Source organism: Ambystoma mexicanum, chromosome 3p (genome assembly GCF_040938575.1).
Source record: "Ambystoma mexicanum isolate Mex_15411 chromosome 3p, UKY_AmexF1_1, whole genome shotgun sequence".
Classification (NCBI taxonomy): domain Eukaryota; kingdom Metazoa; phylum Chordata; class Amphibia; order Caudata; family Ambystomatidae; genus Ambystoma; species Ambystoma mexicanum.
In genome coordinates this window covers 598066290-598087204 of record NC_090925.1, presented here as the reverse complement: position 1 = coordinate 598087204, position 20915 = coordinate 598066290, and the positions used below count along the sequence as shown (strand labels likewise).

Below are 20915 nucleotides of genomic sequence, written 5' to 3'. Positions count from 1 at the left end.
ACTTTCCTCAGAGATAAATCTCTCTGTTACATTGATACCATACTGCAAGCCAAATGGGGCTCCTTCATTGTCAGATTGCTCTTCCTCTTCAAATATAGAAGAGACTTAAATAACTTTCTTCGGGAGTGGAGCATATATTTTTTCAGGTTTTGAACCCAGGAGCTTCGATGTCATGGAAGTCGTCGACATTTTCTTTGTCGGTGCTCTTACAGCTTAACTGGCAAATGTGGCGCAGTTAGTGTTGAAGGCTTCAGCGCTGATGTCGACACAGAGAGCTTATTAGGCGTTGCGGGCCTAGCGGGTGTAAGGCACCACCAGCGTCGAAGGCGTCGACAACCTCGACCTCTGCCCATGTCTCGAGTGAGCCTTAGATTTTTCAGATCGAGGCCTCAAGGGCTCTCAATGCAGATCAGTCCTTTTAGCCGGGGCTCGAGGACGCGCAGGTTTTTGGTCGAGACATCTCCTTTCCGTCTTCTTTTGAAGGCTCAGTCGGAGCATAGCTTTGCTTGTCGAAACTTTCAACATTTCCACCCTGAAAGATTCCCATTCAGCTGGTGTTGATTTTTTTGTAGGACATACAACCCTTTCAGGGGGACCGTTAGATGACGAAGTCGTCGAAGGCAACCTTCGGTGCCTCCTCTTCAATTTCTTGGAAGATGACGAGTTGTGGGAACCACTCCTCGACCTAGAACGCTTGGCCTTATTCCTCAGAGGAGAGTCGCTTCTCCACTCGTCAATCGAAGGCATAGCGAGTCAGGTGATTTGGGGACTTTTCCTACCTTAAGTTTCCCCTTCTGTTCCCTCAAGGCTTTTCCCATCATGGATTGGCCCTTGGAACAATCGGTGGTGTCGTGGTGCCCCCCCGCCCCCCCGAGGCACCAGTGAAAGATACAATGTGGGTCAGTTAGAGACATCTTCGACCCGCAATCTGGGCATTTCTTAAAACCGTACTTGGGTGTCAACAGTGTCGGAGAACAAGACATAATTTCTCGATGAAGTAACAGTACGTCACAGATGAGGCGCGCCGAATTTAACATGAAGTAAACGCTGTTTGCGGAAAAAAAGGAACTGAGGCCAACAGGCACCGCGTGTGCTATATATACCCTTCGATGACATCACCATCGACGGAGGCCTTCGAGGGACATCGAATTGTCGCACAGCGCCCTCTGTCGAATTTCTTTTTTTTTTTCCGAAGCAGCTCAAGCTGGACATTACATGACAAAGATGAGGAATACGTGGGAGGACACAATCCATTTGAAATATGTATGTGAGAGGAAGGCCTGGCTGGAGAGTATACCAGGCATTACAAGTCACAAGTGTTTGAGAATATGAGAACAAGTATATGAGAACAAGTGGTTTGTATACAAACAAAGCCCTGGCAGAAGAGTATACCAGGCATTTGCAAGCAAGAGGCGTTTATGGACAAGGCAAGCCCTGGCAAGAGGACGTTCCAGGCAAGGACAAATTGGACAATGTTATATGAGAGAATCCTGACAGAAATATAAAACATATCCCGAGTAAGAGAAAGCCTGGCAGTAGAGTACATCAGGCAATACTTTGTATGCTAAATCTACTGATAGAAAGGAACTCAAAGAACTGGTTTTAAGTGAAGAGAAATCCAGGGTAAGGGAATTAACCTCTGGGGCTTTGAGCTATATTTACTTGGAACATTTGTGTTGGAGGTAAACACGATTGGGAGACACGGCCTGTTTAGACCCCAACCACCCAGGCTGATGTTAATGCTGAATCTTCTGCACATAAGCTCACTTCCGAAATTATGTGTTATAGTAAAATATCAGACCATCCTGATGTCATAGGTACAGGGATGAAAAAGAGCTTGAGAACACTACAATCGAGGCGGAGGAAGGCTTGATCAGCTGTCAATGTGACTGACATTATGCTGGGGCCATCCCTGTTATTTAAACCGAACAGCAAAGAAGGACTGGGTTCTTCATCGCCTTATGACCCGTCCAGCAATGGTCTGTGCAGTTCGGGTATGCTGAGAGCTATTGTAGGTCCAGACGGAGAACCCGGCGAGCGAGAAGGCTGTGTTGAAGTCCGTAAAGCCGAACTTGGCCTTCAAGAGATTGCAGCGAGGCACATCTCCAAAGTTAAAGAGACGAACAGCGGGTTGCGCCCCAGCACAGTAAACTCAGAGAGACAGAAAGGTGGTGGTGCGACCTCTAGTGGGTGGACCATGCGGTCTGAAACCGGCACCAAGACTGCAGTGCCTATCGAAGCCTACAGCTGAGCCAAGTAGGCGAACGTGAGGAGAGTACAAGAAACTGTGGTGGTAGCGTGACCTGTCTCGAGTGGACTGAGCGGTCCAACAACTGAACCAAGACCACCAGAAACAATTGGTCATAGAGAGAAGCAGGGCGCCAAAGAAGTAGCCTGAAAGAAGTTGAAGCAGAGGGAGAGGCCCATGACACCAGGCGAAACTGGTGAAGAGTTCCCCGTGAGAATTAAACAGGAACAAATACAAGTCCGGGAGTGGACCAGGAAGCTTCAAGACTGTAAATCGCGAAGAAGCAGAGAAAGTAGTAAATCACTTTGTACCACAACTTCCTGGCCAGTTCCACAAGAGTGTGGTTGAGAGGAACTCAGGGAGCATCTTCGTCATCCCAGTGGGGGCAAGCAAAAGGGCACACAGAACATTGAGTGTGTTAAACACTCATTGAAAAAACTACAAGTTTTGTGGAAAACTATAAGGAACATTGGGGAACCAGCTAGGAGAAGGGAGTCATTCTCTTAGCCCCACGAGGATCTCATACAACTGTTTGTTATTAAAAGCTTGGAACTTTTACTTTGAGGAGACCTGGCATCCTTTGCATCCAGACGAAGGGAGTCACTTTCCTGGGTCACGTTCAGAACCAGAACTTAATTATTGTTTATTGTAGTGACAGGGATAGCGTCGGAGATTTTTGACTGGGACGGTGCCTTTTGATTTGGACTTTCACAGACTTCCTGACGAGCACCCAAGTTTCTTTAGTTTAGTTAGAGAAACCCCATTAGAGTTAAGGACAGATAGTTTTACCTTTTCCTAGAATAAAGGTCTATAGCAACCACTATGGCACCACTTGATCAGTCTCGTCAATCCATGTCGCCACATACAGAAAATAATTTCAATGGGCCTTACTGGACCATCATCAGCTATTATGATTCTAAAATGAAAGGCAAATAAAAAAGGCTGCACTTCTCCCAGAGTCTTACAACAGTATTCCTCTTGCTTCTCTTTTCAGGGCAGATTACCCTGTGCCAAAGCAAGAAGGCCAAAACAAAAATGACTATCAACTGATACTAGTCATGGAGAAAGAATGTAACTGGCTGGAGCATCTGACTGAGGTTCTAACTAGCGACAACCTCGAATGGAATGAAATAAACTCCTGGGTGGCATAGCATGCAAGTCAACATGAAGCACCTCAGAATGATGGTTAATTGACAACAGCTTCCCTGCTTCCATTATGTCAAGACCGCGCCATATCAGTGGCCATGATTCACCATTTAATGGATATTGTGAAGCCAGCATTTCATGACATTAATCTTGGACAGTTGCCAATCATCACGTTTGATCAGCCACTCTACTCATTAGCAAAACAAATCCAGTGGAACTGGCCAACAACATAAGACGATGATACATTTATTGTAATGTTAGGTCGGCTCTATATTGAGATGGCAGTTGTCAAAATACTTGGGAAATCTTATGAATGAAAGTGGGGGAGGGGGAACTGGAGCGCTTGTTCCAGGTGGTGTTACCACAGCTGGAAAAGTAGGTTCATTTATAAAAGCACCCCATGTGACACTTACCCTTAGGGATCATCAAATATAACACCTAATAGTCTCCATATACTTCTCCAGCAGGTCTACTAACGAGTGCATCTAAGGTAACAGTCAAGTAACATTTTGGTAGAAGACTGGTGCAAGTGAAGAAGTGTTGTATGTCCCCCCGATTCTATTCTGGTACATAATTCTAGTTGGAACTTCTCTTGATGAGTTATTTGAGTGAGATACAAGAGGGAGACTTCATACTTGCCTTTTAAAGATTGTTCCCCGTTTCCTTCTTTTGCTCAAACCCACTATGCAGGATGGATTTGTGTCTACTTAACTGACATGTAGTGCCAAGGACGTGTATGCTCGTCCTTTTTGCATAGACTTCAATAATAGCCTGGCACTTAAGGAGAGCACCATTGTAACACCAACAAAGAATTAATAAGAGGGAAATTTGTCATTAAAAAGTCAAAACATAAATGATAAGCCATGGCCGTTTATCAATATCAAGCCCCTGAGCAGACGAATACAGCCGTGAATGGTGATGGCGGGGCTGTAGGTCTGAGAGGAAACTCTGCAGCCCTGAGTCACTGGATGGTCTCTAGTCCTGAGAAGTCCCGCTTAATTGAAGAATTTGAGAAACCAGCTAAGAAGAGATGGGACATGGAAGAGCATCACCATGGGGCCAAAGCACATTCATAGACAGCGTACACAAAAGATGTAAAATATGGAAAATCCACTGAGCAAAACCAGCTGTTATCTTATTGTATTCAACAGAAGAAAAAAAGTAAATCAAGCACGGGTAGACAGAGTACTCAAGATTGAAGATACTTGGAGATGACCAATATGAGACATATCTTTGTGACAGGAATGTTGACCAAACCAAACTTATCACAAGGTCCTATAAAAGAGAACAAACTCCATATCTTCAGCCATCTTCCAAATCAGAGAAAAGTCAAGCAAACAGTTATAAATTACATCACTAAAGAATTGGTTCTCACTCTTTTGTAAACTTTACATTACACATACCAAATGGTGATCTGGATGACTTTTTTCCGAATTGAAATCATGCCAATCTTCCAGCACTTTCAAAGAACTGGTACAAAGTCCAATTTATTCTACTGACTGGAACAGCTCGCACCTGGGGAAAAATATATCCAGTACTATTGTCCAGGTTGCCATTCTTGATGGTGTAGTTATTGTCAACATGCTGCAAGCAGTGTTTACAAAAACATTTCAAGATTACACGATTAATGTTTTCATGGCCTACAGCAAATCACAGCTTCAATCTGTATCAAAATGAGACTATCTGGGAGGGGCGCTGTGGCGCAGAGCATGAAGTAAGCTGCCTCCACGTCGTTCTGTTCTGAAACCACACTGAAGAGCCGCTGACATATAGGACCCAGACCCTTATTTTGCTTTCAACACAGTCGGAAAGGTAAGGGGCACATCCACTTTGGGATGGCTGTGCTAAGGAGAAGGTGTTGAAATTGACAAAACTGTAATTAAAGCAGCCATGAAAGCTGCAAGAAAAACATGGAGGCTGACTAATGCTCGAACGGGCAGAGCGGAGTAGACTGTGGGCGGCATCTCTAGGAGTCGGTGCAGCCTTGTGGGTGACGGAAGCCAACACCGCAAAACATACAGGAGCATAGCAGACTTGCCAACAACACAGCCAGGGTCGGAATTGTGGTTGGCGCACCCGGTGCTGGCCGGGTGGGCTCCCTGCCTCCCCTACCCTGCCGGCCAGGTGCAGAGCTAACCCGAGCGAAGACGAAGGAGTGATGATGCGGGGAGCCGGGGCTTCAGGGGTGACAGAGGCTGGTGTGCGTGGCCCGTAGATGCTGCTAGGGGCGAGAGTCCCCCCAATGGTAGGAGTGGGGGTGGAAGGAGCTCCGGGGACCGCTTCTCTCTATGATGGGTGATCCGAGGCTGCAGAGAGGAAGAGAGCCCTGGCACCAGCAGATCGGACAAAAAACCATTGCAAGCTTTGAAAGGCTTGCACAAGAAGGAGTGATTGTCTGCACACCGCACCAGAGATATTAAAGATCAGCAAGCACTATTAAAACAACCAAAGCTGCATTGGTGAACACAGAGCTGCCATTAAAGGACTGCATCACAAGTGGAATGGGTTGACTAAAACCCCCATCCAAGTACGGAGTGAACCTCAGGGTTTATATGAGACCCCCATGCCCCAATGACCCTACGACGATCCTTGAGGCCAACAACATGTTATGAGGGCGCACTCTGGGTTCACAGAGCAGAAGCTTGAACATTGCCTTGGTACCCCTGACAGCACATGCGGGTGCCCAGCACAACTAAGCCCCCGATTGGAGAGGGCACATTACCCATATCAGGGAGTACAGCACACGGGAGCGGCCCCCAGGAACAGCGGACGGTAGCCACAGGGTTCAGGCAGAGGGTGCAGTACGCTGACACCCTCCGGCAGCAAGAGGAACTGGTAATCATCTCCCACAGAGCCCAAGAGAGGCAACCCTAACTGATGGTGGGTCTACCCATGCAGAGGGGTGGCCTAAGGTAGAGGGGCCTCCACCAAAGCCAGGAGGAGGAGAGCCAGACGGGAGTGCGTAGAGGCCCCCTCTCACCTCTTGCTCTTATAACCTGCAAAGGGTGCCTCGTGGGGCCAGCAGGAGCCGTCCCCTAGTGGAGAATGACAGGCTAAAGAAGGTACTGGGGGTGCCCAAACGAGTGGCATACAGCAAAGCAACAGCAGACGGAAGCGTGAGAAGACCCTGCAGAGATGACAAAGGACAAAGTGAGGAAGCCAGGCAGTCAAACCAGGATGGATGCTGCACCATTGGTGGCGTACCAGGGAGGGAAGTGCCAGAGACCCAAGGGGAGGAAGTTGGAAGAAAGGGCGAGGTAACAAGCACAACGCAGGATATCTTGAAAGCAACTCAAGAGGCAAGGACACAGCTAGAACACAGGATAGATGCTGTGGGCATATATGTGGGGCTCCTGCAACAGGACTTGCGAAACAGGTCTACCAGAGATCAAGAGGCTGAGGAACAGTAGTTGAAGACGCACTCGCACCACTGCAACAGGACACTCGGGCTACGTTAAAGAGAATGGCTATCTTTGAGAACCGGATGGAAGACGCGGAAGAGCGGAGTAAAATACGCCTGAATGGCCTGCCAGAGAGGGCAGAGGGCCCCTCAATGGAATTGTATTTAGAAAAGTGCATCCAAGAGTGGATAGGTGCTCAGGGACTATCAGGTTTTTTCCCATTGTTTTATTCCCATTGAACGCGCCCACCGGGTCGCAGGAAGAGAGAAGCCCCCGGCGCCCTGCATAGGCAGGTAATTGCAAAACTACTGAATTACCGCGATAGGGACGCCATCCTTCAAGCGGCGTGTCAAAAAGGACAGCTGAACTATAACGAAGCAGTGGTGGCGGTGTATCCAGATTTTACTAAAGTTGTTAAAATACATGAGGCAATCCTTTGATGCAGTGCAGAGAAAACTCAGAGAAAAGTGAATTAAATAAGCTATGATCTACCCGGCCACTATGCGCATCTGCGGCCCACAGGGGGCACGCTCCTTCACCAAGCCCTCCAAGGCCTGGTACTGGGCGGAAACAATTCCCTACTAACCCGATGACTGACATCAGAAAGAGGCACTGAGCAAAGCACAAAAAGAGCAATCCAGAGCAGTGAGCCCAGGAAGCACGGGACAAGTGGATGTTTGCTAACGAGTGAAGGTAGGAAGTGGCCCGGCAGGAAGAACCGCATGCAGGGCCTCCAAGTACTGAGTGGTTGGTTGGTTCAATGGATCCAGGGCTGCAAGACAATGGAACGGTCAGCAGCGTAAGCATAGGAGTAGGGGCAGAACAACCCAAGCATGCAGCCCTCTATGTTAGATACCATCTCCTACGGTTGAGGAGAGGGTCAGTCTGTAGTTAGAGGGGCGACAGATGCTTCCAATTTGGAAGACGCATGGGGTAGGGGAGTTTCACAAGAAGTTGAGGGGGGTTTGGGATGGTTGGGGCGGGGGGGTTTCAAATTCGGCGCACAATGTGGAATGACTGTGGTAAAAAAGGAACACATTGGTGAACCCAGCAAGCCCCGGGGTTGCACGCTACACGGGATGAGGATGGAACACAGAACGCTCAGCTGCCTGACGTGGAACGTCAAGGGCATGCACAATAAAAATCAAGAGAAGTTTGGTAATGCGCCATATTATGGAACAGAAGAAAAAGTTACTTACCCCTGGTAACGTTCTTTAGACTGGCTGTTCCTCCCACCTATTCCTTATATCTGATATTTCCAATATCCTCCTTTGCTGCTTCGGAATTTATTTTCAGCCCTTGAAGGCCTCCGTCTCGATGTCGACGTCACCGCTGGTATATGTAGCACGCGCAGCGCCCCTTGGCTTCCGTTCTGTTTTTACGAGTGAAGCATTTATCTCGAGTCCGACAGTTACTCCCCTGAGAAAGCGTAGACTACATCCGCAAGGGAAATTGTACTGGGGGTAGGTTGGGAGGGGTGATAAGCAATACATGGGAGGAACATCCAGTCAAAAGTACGTTACCAGGGGTAAGTAACTTGTTCTTCAAATGGATTGTGTCCTCCCACATATTCCTTATCTTTGATACACTCCCAAAGTAGTTTAACTAATTTGGAGGAGGTAGAATTTAGTGCGTCTTAAATGTTCATGGTTGTGTAAGCACCAAATGCAACACTGCTTTGCCAAATGCAGATTCCTGCCCCAAAGAAGAGTCTAAACTATAATGTTTAGTGAAGGTGTGTACAGACGACCATGTGGCAGCTGCACATATATCGCATATTGGGACTCCTCTGTAGAGCAGAAGAAGATGACATGCCCATGGTCGAATGAGCTCTTAGGTGTTCTGGGGAAAACATTTGCCACCAGTTTGTAGTATTCCGACATTGTTAAAATAATCAATTTGGATAGAGTTTGTTTGGTAATTGGCCAAACCCAGTTTGCGACTCCAATAGCCCACAAATAACTGGTCATCCTGTCTTAATCCTGTCATTCTGGAGAAGTAAAAGCTCAATGCACATTTAGGGTTAAGCCTGTGAAGCCTTTCCTCTTCCTTCCCAGGATGTGGTGGAGGATAAAAAGATGGTAATGTTATCTTCTTATTGAGATAAAACTCAGAAACAATTTTGGGGAGAAAAGTGGGCTTCAGTTTCAGTACCACTTTGTCTTTATAAAAGATAGTGTAAGAAAGATTGCAGGATAAGGCCTATAGCTCACTCACCCTTTGGGCAGAAGTAATTGCTACTAAAAAGATATTTTTTTAGAGTTAGTAGCCTCAAGGGACAGGAGTGTAAAGACTCGAAAGGAGCTGCCATCAAAAACTTTAACACTAAGTTGATATCCCAAAGTGGGACTTGAAAAGCGGTTGGAGGGAAAAATGTATAGTTACTCACCGTAGTGACTAACGTATTCTTAGTCCATAGTCGCCTTTCCTCAATAGTGCATAGGCGTCCCTCGCTAGGGACGGGAGACAGAATCTTTTTCACCAGAAAAAACCTTCTTCCCCTTTAAACTTAGAGGCGCACAGAGGCGCAGCCCTGGGAGCATGCGCTCCCCTGACTCTGCCCACCGGCGCCAAACATCAGTCCCCATTGACGCGTCAACAATATTTAACATTGCCTAATGACACCAGTATTAGGGGGGAGGATGGTGGGACGTATGGAGGAAAGGGGACTATGGACTAAGAGTACGTGAGTCACTACAGTGCGCAACTATTAATTACTCTTACGTCCCGTCCCATTTCCTCCATACTGCATGGGCGATTACAACAGAATGTAGCCCCAGGGTGAAGAGACCCTGCTTAAGAAAACAGATTCCTTAGAACCGCCTGTCCGAAAGCCACGTTTGACTTAGAACCAGCGTCCAACCAGTGGTGCTCACAGAATGCCAAAAGGGTGGCCCAGGAGGCCGCCCTGCTGATGACCTGCCAGGGCACCTGCCACTAGAATGCGATGGCCATGGCCTTGGCTCTGACAGCGTGGGTGTGCATGTTAGCTGGAAGTGGTTGGTGCTGCCCCTCATAGGCCTCCTTGATGGCCGAAACCATAAACCTTGTTATAGAGTCCTTGGATGCCTGATAACCGGGCCTTGACCCCCCCAAAGGTGACAAACAGAGCGTCCGACATGCGGAAGCCCTTGGTCTTGTCCAGATAGAATTTCAGAGCGTGTCTGACATCCAGATAGTGCAAGACCCTCTGAGCATCATCTTTATGGTCAGCAAAAAATGTAGGTAAGACTATCTCCTCGTTTAGATGGAAAGCAAGGCTACCTTAGGTAGGAACGCAGGGTGTGTTCTCAGGACCACCTCATCCTTGTGAAAAGTAGTGTAGGGTTCTGAAGCCACCAGTGCCTGAATCTCACTGACTCTGCGAGCAGAGGTGAGGCCCACCAACAGAGCTGTTTTTATGGTGGCCAGCCCGATGTCCGCTGACGCCATTGGTTTGAACGGTTTGTGCGCTAAGACGTCCAACACTATATTGAGGTCTCACAAAGGGTGTGGTTTTTTGATGGGCGGGAAGAGCCTGCCGAGGCCCGCCAAATGTCGCTTGAGCACCGGGTTGGAGGAGGAGAAGATCTCCTCCTCCAAATTTCTGTAGGCCCTTATGGCTGCCAAATAGGTGCAGCATGTATCCACCTGCATGCCTGAGTGAGCAAGGTGTGCAGAGAAGGAGAGCACATCATCCTACGTGCACGTAAGGGGGTCGTTCTCTTTAGAGTCCTCCCACCTCCCTCACTGCCTGCATGCCCACCCCCCACCCTGATTGGCTAAACACACTTCCTCAGTGCCGGTCTGGTGAGCCGTCGCACACTGCGCTCGCCAATTCCAGCGAGGCTGAGCGGGTGCTTGCGGCTTGAATCCTCTAGGTAAGACCCTCCTTGGGTCATTTGCCTTTTGTTAAATTACTTTTCTGGTGCTCCCTGGCCCCTTGCTCATTGCTCCATTCGTGTGTTTTTCCTTGTTGATTCCTCCCGCCTCCCTCACTGCCTGCCCACCCACCTCCCCACCCCAATTGGCTCAACACACTTCCTCAGTGCCGGTCTGGTGAGCCGTCGCACCCGTGCTCGCCATTTCCAGTGAGGCTGAGCGGGTGCTTGCAGCCGGAATCCTCTAGGTAAGACTCTCCTTGGGCCGTTTGCCTTTTGTTAAATTACTTTTCTGGTGCCCCTTGCGCTTAGGCAAAGGGCGACTCCCACTGAGGCGGCTCCTGACTGTGTCTGCAGGTGTCCGCAGGGGACGGCAGGAGCCAGTTATCATCCTGGTGAGTCCCACAGGCCTCCCTGCTTACACCCTCCACCTGGCAGACACTCTAACTCAGGTGCATTCTTCTCCTGCTCTGAAAATTGCACTCTCTCAGTATCTCAAATTGCATTGTGAAACCTAGGCCTATCTCCCTTTATTCAGGATTCTCAAACTTAGGTGTGTTTTCTCCTGTCTTTTTGCGACAGTTCCTAAATTCTGAGTTTCGTCGTCTTGTCCAATTACTCAACTGTCTTGCCTCTCGCTGTCTCGTCTGCTTGCACCCTGCCCTGTGTTCCTTCCCTAGGGTTCTCCCTTTCCCTCTCCCTTCCATCGCTCTCCTCTCCCCTTATACTCCATGGTGCTCTCTGTCTCTCCTTTTTTCTAACTGCTTCTCTATTGACTATCCTGCCCTCCTCACTAAATTTGGTAGGAAAAGGTTTAAAAAGGACATCCTGGTCTCCAGCCCAGGCCTCCCTATCGCTGACACCTATACCAGTGCCTCCTCCAGGCAAACTTTCACCAAGATCCTCTTTGTCCTTCCCTCACCTGACCAATGAACCCTACACTATGACCTATGCTCTCGACTTTCTCTTCTTCTCCCATTAATGGTGGCACCCGCTGGGATGCCCTCCTGTCCTCCTTCCACTCCTCGAAGGTCATCATTAATGTTGTTTATGTGAATGGCACCGTCCTGGTCCGAGGCCCACGGGCCAACCTTCACCTCCTCGACAAACGCTTCCCACGCCTCATAATCTTCCTTTCTTCTCCTGCTGTCCCCTCTCCTCCCAACACAGCCTCCTCGCCTCCCCCTGCTGCCTCCTCCTCAGCTACCTTGACCTCTCCTTCCCTTTCTGCCCCCTTTTGGGCTCCTTCTACACCTCCGCAGGGCATACCTCTGGTTTGCACCCCTCCCCGGAAGTCCTTCAAGGATAGCAATCTTCTCCATATTGCCACTCTTAACTCTTGCTCAGCTGTCAAACATTCCTCCGACATCTTCCTCCTTCTGGAGGAACTGGACCTCAATGTCCTCTGTCTCACCGAGACATGGTTCACGGCCAGCTCTGTCACAAGCTTTGACACGCTGCTCCCTGATGGCTACAAGTTCCTCTCTGAACCCAGGTACAACCGCTCTGGAGGGGGTGTAGCCCTGATCTTCCCCGAGTGGATTCCTGCCTCTGTCATTCCTACGCAGGCATACTCCTTTGAATGCCTCGTCTGCAGGCTCTCGCTCTCCCCTAGCCATTCCCTTACTGTGGCCACTATTTATCAGCCACCTGGTAAGATCTCCTCCTTCCTCTGAGTGGGCAGACCTCTCCTCTTCACTTCTGGCCTCGACCACTCAACTCCTCCTTCTTGGAGACTTCAACATCCGCCTGGATGCCTCCTGTCCTCCCTCTGGACTCTTTCGCGACCTCTGCGACTCACTCTCACTCTCTATTCTCCCCTCTAGCCCAACTCACTCTGCAGGGCGCACCCTGAATGTTCTGATCTCTTCAGACCTTCCCCTTTCTTTCCCACACACCACTCCTCTCTCCTGGAGTGATCACTTTCTCCTTTCCTCCCATCTCACCCTCTCTACCCCTCAGGCCAAGCCACTTCCATCACTGCCACCCACCTTCTCGGTCATCCGATCCATGAAGTGCGTGTTAGTTGAGGCTTTCGCCGCCACTTTCTCATCCCTCCTCCCCCTTTGGCTGACTCTCACCCTGACACAGCCCTTTCCCTGCTCCACTCTGCTATATCTGATACTCTGGATATTCTTGCCCCCGTCATGGGAATCCACCTAAAGCCCAAAGTTAAGTGCAACTCCTGGTACGACTCATACCTCGTCACCCTTAAACGCAAGTGCAGGGTGGCCGAGAGGAAATGGCGTGCACAGATCCACTTGAAGCGTTCCCCAAAGGGTGAAGATCTATTGAAGGACGTCCTGAGCAAGTTCCTACTCGTGGGAGACTGCGCTCTGCCTGCTCAGAGCATCCGCCGTCATGTTCTTCTCTCCGGCTAGGTGAACTGCCGACAGAGATTCCTTCTTGTATTGCCCAGAACCAGAGCTGCATTGCCTCTCTGCAAAGTGGTAGTGACCCTACACCTCCTCTCTTGTTGAGGTAGTACATTGCCACTGTATTGTCCGTCAGTATCAGGACATTCTTTTACCGTACAGATGGCAGAAAGGCCTTCAGCACTAGTCTGATTGCCCTCTGATTGCCCTCAGCATAAAAGGTTTATATGTAGTTTGGACTCCAATGGAGACCAACGACCGCTGATTGTCAGATTGTTGATATGGGCTCCCCTCCCCGTGAGTGAGGTGTCCGTCGCTACTGTTCTCTCTGGCCATGGTTGCCAAAACGGTTCTCCTTTCAAGATGTTCTCTCGACAGGCCCACCACTGAAGATCCAGTTAGAGTCTGCTTGAGATTTGTAGGAGTTCTGACATCCTTCCTGAGATTTGGGACCACTGAGTTCTGAGAGCCCATTGCAGAGATCTCATTCTCAGGCGAGTCTCTGGCACCAGAAAAATGCAGGATGCCATGAGGCCGAGCAACCTCAGAAAATCAAAGGCCAGTAGACGCAGGGCATTCTGGAATTTGGTCACCATCTGCAGAATGTCTTGTGCTCTCATCTCTGGTGGCGAGCCTTTTCCCACGGATGCATCAAGGACTGCTCCGACGAACTGGAGTCTTTGTGATGGTATCATGTGGGACTTCTTGAAGTTGAGGGAGAAGCCCAGTCTGTGAAGGAAGTGACAGGTGTAGTTCAGATGATCCAGGGCTTGTTCTGGGGAACTGGCCTTGATCAGACAATCGTCTAGGGAGGGCTTCTCCAAAGTTATCGGCGTTGATGGCGTCGATGACACACCTTTCGTCCCTGATGTCGAGTCTTTCAGCGTCAATGACACCGATGGCTCAGCCCTCGAGGAGACTTGTGCGACTCGGCTCTTGTGCTTACTAGGTCCTTCGACCGGAGCATGTGTTTTTGGTGTTGTCGAGGGGGGCAAGGCTGCGTTCTCGAACACCTTTAACATTTCTAATCGAAACGCTTCCCATTTTGGGGGTCAACTAGATTTAGTGGGGCAAACGGCCAGATATGGTCAGGAACTTGTAGACGAGGAAGATGGCGATCTATGGCATTGTTTCTTTCTGTGTTTAGAGCTCGACGAGCGGTGTGACCCACTTTGTGACCGGGAACGTTTGTGCTTTCTTCAACAAGGAGAAACTGTTCTAGACTTGTCCTAAGTGTTTTGCTTTTTTGACAGAGTGGAAGGGGATTTATTGGTCCTACCTGCCGCCAGCTTCCCTCTATGCTCTCTAAGGGCCTTGGCTGCCATAGAAAGGCAGTCTTCGCACTCAGATGACTGGTGAGTTGACCCAGGCACCACAGGCAGATCCTGTGAGGGTCCGTCACAGACAACTTTGCACTGCAGTCGCAACATTTTATTTTATTTAAAAAAAACATGTAATTAAAGTTTTCAGATAACATCATTAAACTGATCAGAAACATAACGTGGTGTATGGTAATAACAGTGATTCTTCATTTCCATCCCTCCCACCAAGCACATTTCCTTATGCTCATTAACTTTCCCCCACCGCCCCACCACCCCCTCTTCCCCCCTTGAACAGTGTCTTCTCTCTTATATACAACCATCCTGTGGTCTTTCTGTCATGGTGTGTGGACCGGTCGTATCTCCGGTTTCGGACAATAATTTGGGCCATCTCAGGGGAGCCATATCTAATATGCAGAGTAAATCTACTCGGGTGAGCCCCATCTCAAATGAATGGTGGGCATTTTCCCGGTACAGCTAATGGGCTAGTGAGGCCCGGGGCACACACACAGTACTCAAATCATTTTCCTACTAGGTAGCCAAGTATTGAGTCCTGAATTCACCCCACATTTCTTCACATGGAGAAGCTTTACCATGGAGAGCCGCAGTTATCCGTTCCATTATGCATATGTTCGTGGCAACCTTAATCCACTCTTTCTTCCCTGGTACCTTGTTCCTTTTCCATTGCATCACCAAGCAGGCACATACCATCAATAATAAGGATGCAGCCACCCTCTTAAATTCTCCTTCAGACTCCGCCATCCCAAACAACGCCAGGAAAGGGCTTTTAGTACTTTGGATCCCATCCAGATCCTTAATTCCGCTTTCTAATGTTTCCGTATGTTCGGCAGCCCCCACTCTCCCCTGTCTTTGGGCAATGTCAAGCCCTCATACGACACACAAGCCTTCTTCCATTGCCACAAAAACTTCAGGATCGCCCCCTTGATCTCAACGAAGAAGGATTCTGGAAGGCGAATCGGGAGCATTTGGAACGGGTACAGAAATCTGGGCAAGGATACCACCTTCACAGAATTAAGTCTCCCAAGCCAAGTATGGTTATTTTCTTCCCCATTTTCTTAGATCAGCCCTAAAGCTCGAAAGGAGGGGAGGGAAGTTGGCGTCAAATAGGGCATCTACGGGGGCGCATAAACCTGCCGAATTTTGAATTGTATTACTTGGCGGGATAGCTGTTGTATGTGGCTAGGTGGTTGTCTGCAAAAGACTTGGCAGAAGCTAGGCTTTTGCAAGGTGATTCAGCTCCATACTTCCTAAGAGAGACAGTGTGGTGCATAAAACTAAAATGGCGGGGATGGGGAGACTATTAGTGTTGGGCTGGGAAGTCTGGCGCAGAGCATGGAGAACTGTGGGCGACCCAGGCCCGCTCTCTCAGCAGGTCCCGCTGGTGGTGCTATGAGGGAATGACTCCCAACTGTTCAAAGGGGTCCGCAGATACTGGGAACCGGTGGGCCTAGCCACCCTCGGAGATATATGGCAGGAGGGGGAGGCATTGGAATTCCAGAGGCTGCAGGAGGAGACAGGGGTGCATAGGGGCCAATATATTACTTATACCAGGCTCATGAAACGGGTGAGGGAGAGGTGGCCTGAGACTGCACTAGCGGAAGAACCTGATGCCACCCTGGAAATGATGTATGATGTCTCGGAGGGTGGGCACGAAATATCTCGGATATATGAGCTCCTGAGTGCGAAACTAGGGAAGGAGCTGCTCCAACTGAGGCTCGACTGGGAGGAGGAGGTGGGAGAACCCATGACAGAGGGACAGTGGGATAGAGCTCAAAGGTATCATAAGAAGGTGTCCCGGAATGCGAGACTCCAGCAGATCCAGCTGTATGTCACCCACAGAGCTTATCTGACCCCCGGAAGAATAGCCAGGTTTGGAGGCTCGGCTATACAGAAATGCCCCAGGTGTGGGGAGGAGGAGGCAGGGCTGCTACACATGTTCTGGGCTTGGCCAGAGGTGCAGAGATTCTGGGAAGAAATAAAGACGAGAATGGGAGTGGTGCTTGACGTGAGGTCTGCTTGGGCATGCATGCTTGGGAGTTTTCCCAGGCTACGTAATTTAAAACATATCAGCAAGATGAAGGGCCTGACCTATATCTTCGCCAAGCGCAGAATTGCAAGGTGCTGGAAAGCGGCCCATAGGCCTAGAGTGGAGATGTGGTGGGCAGACCTCTTGAAATGGGCCGAAGCAGAAACTACGGTATGGTATGAAGCTGTCACTAGAGGGGGAGAGGAGGAAGTGGGCCCCTTGATAGCCTGGAGGTAACTGGTGACCTCAATGGCAAACCCCCACCAGGTCAATCATAAAACGGAAGACTCGGACGAGTTGACAAGCATTGAGATACCTGAAAATGCTCATGCAGATGGCACGGATAAGACGGCTCGAGTTTGTGGGGAGGGAGGGGGGAGGACAGAGGATAACACTGCATAATGTGATGCCTTGATATTGACTATGAACGTCCTAAATGGTTGTAATGTTTGGTGTGTTTGTTCAAAATAATAAAAATTGTTTTAAAAAAAAATAGGGCATCTACGTCCCACGTGAGATTTATTACCAAATATTGCAGGGTGTCCCATCCCACCAACAGTCCCAGCGGGGAAAATCTACCAGGCTCCTGTCCAGGTTTCTGCAGTGGGAATAATATTGATTTGGCCCTATTGATCTTAGAGCTGTATAGCCCCCCCCATACTTTTCCATCAATTGGATTGCCCTGGGTACCGATGTCAAGGTCATACGCATATAAGGCCACTTTATATTCCACTCTACCAGCCACAAGCCCTTCCACCCGGTGATCTCCCCGTAATCTCTGGGCCAGGGGTTCTAGGGAGAGAGCGAACAATATCGGAGAGAGGGGGCAGTCTGTTAGGCAGAATCCAGTGCAGTTCCCTTAGGAAGCACTACACCAGATTAGGACTACAGGTGAGAGCAATAAATCCCTTTTGGTATCAGTCTGTACCACACAGATTTAGTTGGTAGCTGTGGCTGAGCAGTCAGTCTTATCTCAAGAGGGAGATGAGCAGTATTCAGGGTTTACACTACTGTACTATGGCACAAGGAAACACTGACCAAAGCTTTGTAGTTAAAAAGTAGCTATATATTTATTTTATACACTTTTAAGAAAGTACATGTGTGACAAGTATCAATTAAGTTAAATTAAGTCAGATAGAAAAATATACACACTCCCTATATAAATTGTAGACCAAGTGAACCAGAGTGAAAACAGAGCAAAACGGCACAGTGACAACTACACACAAGGGATCCTCTAACAATTTCTCACAAGGGAGGAAAAACACCAGTTATCTAGAAATAGGTTCTTATACACCCCAGCAACACTTCATATCAGTTGTGAACCAATTCAGCAAGACAGTGCATCAGTATAGGCAATACTTCAAATAAAAAACTTAGCAAAATGGCATTTCACAATGATTATGAAGTGGGAAAGAAACGGTAGTTATGAGAAAGGGTCGCACCACACAGTTCGAATTGGGAATCAATCTCGAGAAGGCAGGTTTAACAAATGTGACCAGAGTCAGTAGGCCTGTGCCAAAGTTAGTAGTACAGGGCAAGGGCCCAGGAGCAAAATGTTCTTGTATCTGCAGTCAAGTCTTTGGTTAACGATGTTGAAAAGGTGGATGCAGAAAGCGAACAGACAATGTTAAGAGAGGGGGCGGCCAACCCAACAGGTAGGTAAAGGATTTAAAACACCTTTAGCACTACCGCAAAGAAAGGGCGGATTGGCGGAACAATGTACCTTGAAAATTAAGAGGTGGCTCCTGCGGTGGCGGTTGTGTTCCTGGTAGTTCCTGCAGTTCGGTGATCCAGCAGAGGAAGAGAGGCTCTCGTCGTGGAGGAAGGTTCAAGGTACTGCAACGCCCAGGGACGAAACCAGATGCGGTGCTGCCAAACGAAGTTTAAAAGGTACGCTCCTTTTAATCGCGGTCCGGGTCGATAGCTGCATGGCTATCCAGTCTCCAAGTGCGGGGCACTGGCGATTCGACCACAGCAGGTTCGGGAAGGCGATGTTCAAACTGGATGGCCCCACCAGCTCAAGGGAAGAAGGCTCTTTCAGATGAAGATCTCCTCTCCTCGTGCGGGGAAAAGTGGTGAGACGCTGCAGCAGGGTTTCACCGGTGGTGGTAGTCGTTGCAGGTGTCTTTGGCTTCTCCCCTCTTCGGTTACGTAGTTCCAGTGGCGACGTCTTGCTCTTCCAGTCCTAAGGACCCTGCTTTTATGCAGAAAGAGACCCATTCATACAGCCTAGCTGTTACTCACACAGTGGAGTGGTCATCTTGGTGGGAGACCCTCCAGCCTATCAGGATAGAGTGCGACATGATTTTCTGAGGCAACCCTGTCCAGGGGTCCTATTCCCCCTCCCACACAAAGGACCCACCGCACACTCAGTGGTGCCGAAAGGGGGCTTCTTGGAAGAAGCCAGCCAAAAGGACGAACAAAGGGTCCCCGACCTGGGTTAGGATTGTAGAGAAAGACACGAAAAAGAAGTTATATAAAAGTTCTGGCAAATAAAACCTACCGGAGCAAAGTTTATAATAAAATGCACCGGCGGTATGTTAGAGGCCGTCAGAAAAAGTGGTAGCCTCGAACAATGGGAAAATCCCATAGAGAAATATTTGCGGTCGAATATTTTTGGTAGTAACCACTGCCACCAGCCAGAAACCTTTTAGAGAGGTACTGTAGGGTACATTCTCTAAAATGAACATAGGGGGAAAACTATTAACCCCTTCCAGTACCTCCATAGTAAGATGGGTTGTACTGGTTTAGTTAATAAAAATTGACTAGTAAAGTCAATGGGGACTTTACAGGCCCTGGGAGACAGTAGTCAGTCCCAGGGTATGGAGTCTATGTTTGGGGGTCGCTACGATGCCCCTGTTTCACTGCACTGAAGGTGCTGTGTAACACATGTGCATAAAGATGGTTCCTATGGGGTTGAGAAAAGATCCCCTAGGCATTAAACACAAAAATAGCCTAGAACACACATAGCAAAAATGCCTAAGAGTGGGGAAAAGACTCTCACTCTTAGCAGGTAAAAAGAAACAAACTCTTCAAATCCAGCAAAGCTGCTGGGGGACTGTATAGGTAAGGGAAATTAGCCATTGGATGAGAATTCTCCCTAACACAATCCTGTTGCGTTCCCCTGCTTAAGTCAAACCATTGGGAGTAATCCCCATTAACGGCTACCGAGGCCCTGGGAGATGTGTACACTGCCTTTACCACCCTCCTAAACCTAGCACCCAGTCCCACTCTGCCCAGGACTCCCTCTAGGAAACCCCATTCGACTATCAAAGGCCTTCTCAGCGTCCACCGATAGCAGGTCGCCCCCCCTCCATTTTCTGTGATTCATGAATCAAATGTAGTGTTTTCCGCACCGTGTCTGCGCCCTGCCGTCCCATTATAAATCCTACCTGATCAGAATTGATCAGACGGGGCATATAATCCTCCAGTCTCTCCGCTAGTACCCTCATGTAGATCTTGGCGTCAATATTCAATAATGATATAGGGCGGTAAGATCTGCACCTTTTGGGGTCCCTCCCTTCCTTGGGGATCACTGTGATGAGTGCCCGTGAGAATGAATCCGGGGCGTCACCCAATTCAAGAATGTCATTAAAAAGTTCCACCATGAAGGGGAGGAGGGAAGAAAGGAATGGCTTATAGAAGCCCGCTGTGTAACCGTCTTCACTCGGGGCCTTTCAAAGTGGTCTCTTCACCGCTCTTTTGATTTCTTCTGGCGTGACTGGGGCATCCAATTTGTCAGCTTCCTCACTCGAAAGTTTGGGCATCTCTGTGCCCGCCAGATATGCGTCCACTCCTGCGTTGCCTTGTCCAGTTTCACATTTATACAGGGGTTCGTAAAAAGTTGAAAACGCCTCTGGGATTCTCCCCATTTTGCAGTTATACATCCCAACCTTCCTCCTCTATCGCCGCCACCCACCTCTCGGCCCCCTGTCTCTGTAGCTTGGCCGCCAAAATAGCATCCGCCTTATCCACCTTCTCATGGAACGTCTGTTTTCGGAACTGTAGTTTCCGGGTTATCTGACCTTCCTCCAGGAGTCGCAACTCCTCTCCGTTACGTCTGGCCTCTTGGATCCTGTCCTCCCTCTCCGCAGTAGCCTCCCTTGCCCTCCTATCAAGGTGGGCTATCTCTGCCCTCAGCCTACTCTCAATGAGGCCCTCTTTTTCCTGGCCCCTTCCCTGATCAGGACCCCCCGCCATGTTGCCTTTCCCGGTTCCCACACCGTCCTCCTCGAGACCTTGCCTCTATTGTTCATTTTAAAGTATTCCCTTATTTCCCCCTCCATCTCTGTTCGGAAGATTGGGTCTTTCCACAGCGATTCATTGCATTTCCACTTAGACCCTATGTGTGGAAGGTCCGACCAATCAAGGTCTATTGTAACCATATCATGGTCTGACCATGTGATCGGAGATATGTCAGAGCCCCGCACTACATCCCACAGCCCGCCCGTCACATACAAGTAGTCTATCCTGGTGAAGGTACCGTGGGGTGTTGAATAAAAGGTGTACCCCTTCTTAT

At 49.1% G+C, this 20915-nt stretch overlaps 1 protein-coding gene across 4 annotated transcripts in view; it reads right to left on the bottom strand.

The window, feature by feature from the left end:
- STK4 (serine/threonine kinase 4) overlaps positions 1 to 20915 on the bottom strand; it is a 1472593-nt gene that overhangs the window by 1222042 nt on the left and 229636 nt on the right. The window contains exon 2 of one of the 4 annotated variants that reach the window (XM_069651353.1): positions 4798 to 4909. The exons of the other annotated variants lie outside the window; for them this stretch is intronic. Coding sequence (XP_069507454.1) covers positions 4798 to 4838 — 41 coding nt within the window. The 5' untranslated portion in view covers positions 4839 to 4909. The remainder of the gene's footprint in view (positions 1 to 4797; positions 4910 to 20915) is intronic. 4 annotated transcript variants of the gene reach the window in all.